The sequence below is a fragment of the Quercus robur genome, chromosome 6 (genome assembly GCF_932294415.1).
Source record: "Quercus robur chromosome 6, dhQueRobu3.1, whole genome shotgun sequence".
NCBI classification, from domain to species: Eukaryota; Viridiplantae; Streptophyta; class Magnoliopsida; order Fagales; family Fagaceae; genus Quercus; species Quercus robur.
In genome coordinates this window covers 31,581,935-31,590,080 of record NC_065539.1, presented here as the reverse complement: position 1 = coordinate 31,590,080, position 8,146 = coordinate 31,581,935, and the positions used below count along the sequence as shown (strand labels likewise).

At 36.1% G+C, this 8,146-nt stretch overlaps 1 protein-coding gene across 1 annotated transcript; it reads left to right on the top strand.

Moving 5' to 3' along the window:
- The first annotated feature begins 4,999 nt into the window (after positions 1–4,999).
- LOC126690084 (uncharacterized) lies at positions 5,000–7,463 on the top strand. Its single transcript, XM_050385217.1, has 3 exons — positions 5,000–6,842; positions 6,958–7,162; positions 7,259–7,463. Exons 1-3 carry the CDS (start codon positions 5,000–5,002, stop codon positions 7,461–7,463), a joined length of 2,253 nt encoding a protein of 750 aa, XP_050241174.1.
- Positions 7,464–8,146: the final 683 nt, after the last annotated feature.

The window sequence follows — 8,146 nt, the reverse complement described above, 5'->3', positions numbered from 1 at the left end:
TATTACAAGTCCACTGCTGCTATACGGCTAGAGCTACAAATTGTGAAAATAAGTCAATACTTTCTCCATCTTTGAAGTTACATTATTAAGTATATGTTTACTCATACCACTGGATGCAAGTTACTTTAATATCATCTCAGTATTTAATAAACATGATCTCATTAATACTTCATTAATGAACATACATATTAATAAATCAATAGATAAGTCAATACTTTCTCCATCTTTGAAATTACATTATTAAGTATATATTAACTCACTATTATTTTACTGCTGGATGCAAGTTACTTTAATATCATTTCACTATTTAATAAACATGATCTCACTAATACGTCATTAATGAACATACATATTAATAAATCGATCTACCACCATTGCACATATATTGTTTGAACATGAACTACCACTGGACACATTTTTTTTGGAAATGAACTACCATTGGACATATATTATTTGGATATGGACCATTGCTGGATATACCTTATTATGTTGAACATGTACCATGAATTGCAGCTAGATATGGACTATTGGACACATCCCATTATTGGACATTTGATACCTAATTAATTATTTTATGATATCGGACATCACTTAATATACATAATAATAATGTATCAACTCACCATTTAATCAAATTTATCATGCTAAGAATATTATTTATTTATTTCAACCATTATCATGATTCTAAGACTTTGGGCTTCATCTATTTTGTAGGCTTAAAAATACACCGGAAGCCATTGGTTTATGCAGCCCAATGTCGAGTTTTGGGTTGAACTCCCTAAAACAAATACGGGCTTAGCAAAGTCACACTTCCAGTGAAAGACACGTGGCTACGCACAAAAAACCGCCCCCGACACACTCATATATGCCTTGGCTGCTGTGATGTACATTAGCCCCCTAACTGTCAATGGCGTTAATAACCAAGGTCATTGATAGTCGCATCGTATTAGACTTCAACGCTCTTTGTAATCATGCCTTGTGATGTTTGGAGATTGGGCATGTGGCAAATAGACATTAATCTTCATAAATGGTACGTCTTTTCACTTGACTCTGGTTAGTGATTTAAAAGGAAAGAAATCTTCCTTCATTCCTTTTGCCTCTATACTCTTTCCTTCTTTTACACAGAAGAATCCTTCATTGTCAACGAGATGACTAGCTCATCATCTGCAAGTTCCAACTCTCCTAGGAGTGACTTAGACTCCCTAAGTACTAACAATGCACCTCTGGCCATTCCAAATCCCATTCCTCCTCCTCCTCATCTCTCTTTTCCCATCTTTCCCTTCCTCAAGCTAGGGAAGTCCAACCATGGGAAGGTAGTGAAGAAGAGGAAGAAGAAGAGGACTCAGAAGAACTTCAGTTAAAGGCCGAAAAGGATGCTACATATGCATCTTATTATGCCTTCATGAAGGGCATATCAAGGTGTAGAAGAAGGCGTAGGGGTTCCCAAGCCAGTTTTGATTCAAGCATGACAACCTTTGATCCTTCCAATGGTTCTGACTCTAATTCAAGGGGGGGGGGGGGGGTTAGATTCCTCAAAGGACTCAGACTCTAGCGATGAGGAAGAGGATGGAGAGGAAGAAAAGGAGGAAGAGGACCTCACCTCGAGCTATCCCCAAGAAGACTCTGATTCAGGGAGAGACTCGGATTCCTATAAAACCCGTTTTCTTTAAGTTACTCACCTTCAAACCTGTAACAATTTTGTTCTTGTGTAGACTGGTCATACCATAGGCCTTAAGTGGTAAGTTATTTTGTTTTGTTTTGTTTTGTTTTGTTTTTTGTTTTTTTGTTTTTGTTTTTTGTTAATGTATAGAAAAGGGGTGATAGGCCATAAGGGCCAAATCAAAATGTAAATCTCCCTTTTCCTTTTGAACATATTATTATAAAATAACTTTGTTTTGAACAACTTTAAGTATATTTTTCATGTTTATTTTTATGTTTCTCTTTTTCTTATACTTAGAAGAAAACTAATTTGTGAAAAAGAGGCTCCTACACAACAGAACAACATATAAACATATTAGTTAAATAAAATACAAAGTAAAGGTATAAAAAGGAACCTCTTAGTGATGAGTCGCGCCTTTTCACAAGCAAATGCAGTTTTCCTTCTTGTTAACTGACTTGTTAGGGATTCTGACATTTTCCCCCTGTTGACATGTGTCAAAATTTTTGAAAAAGTGCCTCACTTTTGAATGGTTCTTTTTAGAGGGAAAATAATAAATGCTCAAGATATAAAAGGAAGGAAACTGCTTCCCTCTCCCCATTTTTCTCATTATCTTTTTCTTTTTTGAACCCAAATCTCAGAATTTTGTTAAGCACAAAACTCATAGGTGTCAAATGCAATCTGAGATTTAGTTCTTCAAAGTCTACAAAACCTTCAACCCCCAAAACCAATAGACCATTGTTAAGGGGAGAAGAGAATCCTTCCGCATAAGAGCAATGTATCATCCCTCCTTTCTTTGAAGACTACTTGTTTGATAAAATTTTTGATAGAGAGTCCGTTCCTTACTCTGTAGAACCGCCTTACATAGTATATGGAGAGCCTAATGATCTTCTGACTATGGATTTGGATTTGAAGCATGTCCCTCAGCTTGGCACTTGTAGAGGAGATTTTTCCTCCATCGCTAATGTGGTCTTTAAATCTCACACCTCTGTTTCCAAAGGCTGGAGAAGTTGGTGTCAAAGAGTGCTAACACGCCCCCCTTTCATGGATATCCTATAGAGAGTGCATCTTGTGCACACTATATTGGTATTCTTTGGCCTGGACATCAACAAGGATGGTGAAAGTCTTCTCTCTCTTTTATACCAATGGAATTCTACTACCCATACTTTCTTTACAGGGTGTCAAGAAGTCTCTCCCTTCCTTGAAGATGTCCATAAGATATTGAGACTTCCCCTATTTGGTGATGGAGAGGTAGCTAACATTTCCTTGTCTCCTGATAAGGCCAAAGCTGTAAAGTTCCTTGAAGATGTAGTAAAGAAGACTTTGAAGAAACCAATTTTAAAGGCGACAAGTGTAGACACCGCATTTTTTACCCCTTATAACTTAGACCCCTGTTCCCCAATGATGCTGAATTCTAAGACTCAAGGTTGGTTTAAGGCCCAATCAGATGCTAAATTGACTTGAGAAATGTTAAAATGAAAAATATAACTTTTAATGAGCAAATAATTTTATTTTTGGAAAAGTGAGGCCAAGGAAACCCTTGCTATTTGCATGCAAGAATCGGCTTGCACGCACAGGCACGATCCTGCGCATGCATAGTGAATTCCAGAAACTAAACAAGACAAATTTTCTGCCTTAATGTCGAGGTTTGGAACAAATCCCACATCGTCTGGGAGTTATTCCAAACCTCTATTTTCACACTATAAGTAGCCTTACATGGTATATTTTCAAAATACACAGAAATCTCACAGAAAAACACTAAGATTCACTAGCAATAGTGAATCAAAGAGAGAGTTTTTCACAAAACATCCTCAGGTCAATTTTCTTTTAATTAAGGCATTTTTTGTCCTTGATCTTTTGAGTTTAAGATTACTAATCACTCTTATATTGAATTGTAAATATATTTGACTGAGGGAAACAGTCAAAAATCAATTTTGAAGAGCTTTTTTTTTAGGTATAGTTCTAAACATTTTCTTTTATTTTCTTTAGTTTAATTCTAATTTTGTTTGTTTCTTTTCTTGTTTTATGTTTCAATATGTTTATGTAGTCTAGGTTTACGTTTTTGTATGTCTAAAGAGCATGTTAAGATGTTAGATTTAGCGTTTTAAATCTTCGCTATGTTTCTAGGGTTTCTGGGCAGAAACTGTAGGCAAGATTATGCGCACGTAGGGTTGTTCATGCGCACGCATGAACCTGCCCAGAAAACCCTAATTTTGTTTTATCTATTTTTCCTTCTACTTTCACATGTATACCTCTGTTTTAGATCCTTTTTCATGTATTCATGGTTCTAAGTCTCCATCTCACATGTTTGTTTGCTTGTTTGTTTGTTTTTCACATGTTAGAATTTGGGTTTATCTTGTGTTTTCCTTGTTTGATGCCATGAACATGCATTCACATGCTCATGCATAATGTCATAGGTGCTAAGTTGCTGCAAGGTAAGTGAGATCATTGTTATTAATTCCGTTCCGTTCCGGCCGGAACGGACGGAATTTTTCGTGCCGGCATGAAGACCGGAACCGGAAACCCCCCCGTTCCACCTCGGGCCAGATTTCGGGGTGTTTCGGCCCGTTTCGGCCGTTCCGGCCGATTCCGGCCAATTTCGGCCGGTACGTGATTCTGAGTAAAAAAAAAAAAAAGGTCCAAACGACGTCGTTTTGGACTTAAGTAAAATACCTAGCTCAGACCCTTTTCTTCTTTCATTCGTTCACTCTCACTTCACTTTCACTCTCACTTTCACTCTCAAATCCTCACTGCCGTTGCCCTCGTCCCACTGCCGTCGTCCTCGTCCCACTGCCGTCGTCCTCACTACCGTTGCTCAGCTATCTCTGACTCTTTCACAGTCTCGCTCGGTCTCCTTGAACAGCCAAGGTATTCTTTCTCTACTCTCACTCTCTCGGATTCAACCTTCAGTTCAGCTTCAGCCAAATTTTTTTTTTTTTTTCCTTATGATTTGCTTTGTGGTTAAGACTTAAGATTTAATGTTACTAAAATATTAGATATGTGATTTGTTGGTTAAGATATGTGATTGAACAAATTGGGGATGAGAAATATTACTCTCACTCTCTCGGATTGGAGCTTCAGTTCAACCAAATCATTATTTTTTTTTTCTTATGATTTGTTTTGTGGTTAAGATTTAAGAACTTACTAAGATATTAGATATGTGATTTGTTTGTTAAGTTATGTGATTGAACAAATTGGGTAAACTGCATAAATTGGGTAAACTGCATAAATTAGTTAAACCATGTTTAGTTTTTTTCTTAACTTGATTTATTTGTTCATTAACTACATATGGCTGTTCATGCATTTGATTGAATTTCATTTCATTTCATTGAACAGTAAATTATGGCTCATCATAGTTCAGGGGATCCCGCATGGGCTCATGCCCGTGCAGGTGCTTCCTCTGCTTCTGTGGCCTCTGCCCCTGCAAGATCAGATGATCCCGCTTGGGCTCATGCTCGTGCAGTGCCTAATGCAAAAAATAACACTATATGTTTGCATTGTAATAAGTTGATTAAAGGGGGTGGTATTACTAGACTTAAGTATCATCTTGCTAGGATTAGGGGTCAAGTTGAACCATGTAAAAAGGCTTCATCTGATATTAGGTTTCAAATGAAACAAATGATTGAAAACTTGAAAAAATCTAAACAAACTAAAAAGAGGATTCAATTAGAAATTGGGAACCCATATGATATTGATGAGGAGGATGATGAGGAGGAGGAGGATGATGAGGTTAGGGTTGTTGAAAAGAGTCCCCCTCAAACATTAGGTAAACGAAAATCTAGGGGAAAGGATGTTGACAATGATGTGAGTCAAATAAGAGGAAAGAAGAAAATTAAGAGTTATTTTGCTCCTAGAACAACCCCCGGTGCTCAACCCTCTATAAGAAGTGCTTTGGCTACAAAAGCAATGATTGATAATGCAAAAATGAGTGTGGCAAGATGGTGGTATCATTCTAATGTACCCTTTTATGCATCTCAGTCACCTTATTATCAACCTATGATTGATTCCGTTGCTGCTATTGGGCCGGGATTTAAGGGGCCTTCTTTTTATGAGTTGAGGGGACCCCTTTTGAAAAATGCTGTCCATGAAGTTAATGATTTTTTGTTAGATATAAAAAATGATTGGAAAGTATATGGCTGTTCACTGATGTCTGATGGGTGGACAAATCAAAAGCAACAACCAATAATGAATTTTTTGGTGTATTGTCCAAGGGGAGCCATGTTCTTAAAATCAATTGACACTTCAGGCCTTACAAAGGATGCTGATACTTTGTTTAATATATTTGATTCTGTTGTTCAAGAAATTGGTGTGGAATATATTGTGCAATTGATTACAGATAATGCTTCTGCCTATAAAAAAGCTGGAAAAAAATTACAGCAGAAGTATGGTACTTTGTTTTGGTCTCCTTGTGCAGCTCATTGCATAGACTTGATGTTGGAGAATATTGCTAATCCTAGGTGGTTCCCTCTTATTGATGAAGCAATTAAAAAGGCAAAAAAGATAACAAAGTTAATTTACAACCATGGAGTTGTTTTAGACTTGATGAGGCAAGACTTTACAAATGGAAGAGAGTTATGTCGTCCTGCAATTACAAGGTTTGCCACTAACTTCTTAAGTCTACAAAGCATGCTAAGGTTCAAAAAAGAGCTTAGACAAATGTTCACTTGTGATAAATGGCTTTCATGCCCTCATGCTAAGACCGCCGTTGGGAAGGAGATAAGTAAAATTGTTTTGGAAGATTATGCATTTTGGTCTCAATGCAAGCACATAGTGAAAGTTAGTGAGCCTTTAGTTAGAGTACTTCGTCTTGTTGATGGGGATGAGAAACCTGCTATGGGGTATTTGTATGAAGCAATGGACAAAGCAAAAGAGGAAATAAAAAGAAGGTTGAAGAACAAAGTTTCTTTGTATGGACATTATGTTAGAGTTATTGATACTAGATGGGACAAACAACTTCATAGTCCTCTGCATGCAGCAGGTTGCTTTCTTAACCCTGCAATATACTTTAGGCCTTCATTTAAAAGGCAAAATGAAGTTCAAAGAGGGTTGCTAAGCACTCTAATGAGGTTGGTTCCCGATCCTGACATTCAAGACAAAATAAGTTCACAACTTGATGAGTACAAAAAATCAATTGGTGACTTTGGCACATCACTAGCAATCCGCCAACGAGAGAGACTAAATCCAGGTAAACATTAATAATTTAATAGTATTTCCTTTCAATATGTCTATTTATTCTTTATAGTTGTTATTGTAAGATTACATGAGCAATGCTTATTTTACATTTTTATTTGTTATTATAGTTTCATGGTGGGAGCAATTTGGACTTGGAGCTCCAGACTTACAATCATTTGCCATTCGTGTGCTAAGTCAATGTTGTAGTGCAACCGGTTGTGAGAGAAATTGGAGCACATTTGAGTATGTTCACTCAAAGAAGAGAAATAGATTGGAACATAAACGAGTAAATGATTTGGTCTTTGTCCATTATAATTTGAGGCTTCGAGAAAGGTAAATTTATAATCGTTACTCATATGTAAATAAAATGTACTTTCATGTAATTATAATTTATAAAATGTTACTAATGTTTAATATTTTCATTGGTAGGAACATTCAAAGGAATAAATATGCAATGGATCCTATAAGCTTGGATAACATTGACTTGATGGGAGATTGGGTGGCTGAAGAACCTACACTTCTTAATCCAGATGACATAAATTGGGATTGCCTTAATGAAGTGAATGTGGAAGAGGATGCTGAATTTGAAACTATTGATGTTGATGACGATGATGATGATGACAACAACAATTAACATGTCTTGACAAATCTTCCAATGGGTGCTAGTAGTTCTTGTGGGAGTTCTTTTGATGATGAATTTGATCCATTTTTCATGGATGATGAGGAGGAGGAGTAGGAATATTATGTTAAATTAATCTTAAATGTTTTTATTGTGTGATACTATATTTGTTTAAGACTTAAGACTTAAGACTAAGTGTATGTTGAATTGATGTTATGTTGAATTGATGTTTAAGACTTAAGACTAAGTGTTTGTTGAATTGATGTTATGTTGAATTGATGTTTAAGACTTAAGACTAAGGTTATGTTGAATTGATGTTATGTTGATGTTTAAGAGTTAAGAGTTAAGATTAAATGATTTGTATTATTTGATATTTAGTTATTTATTTATTAGAATTGACAATTTTATGTTCTACAAGAATATATATAAATTATTTTTTAGGAACCCCAAAACACCCTGAAACGGTATGCCGAAATCGGCCGGTACCGAAATATTCCGTTCCACTGGGCAAACCGAAACGGGCTTCGAAACGGTATTAATAACTTTGAGTGAGATAAGTCATGCATTGGTATGAACATGCAATTTAATGATGTAATGTGTTTGTTTGATGTTTGATTTCATGGATAAAAGCTTGGAATACATGTGATGATCTATGTTTGCTTGCCATGCCTATGTTTCTGCCTTGAATGGATATGATG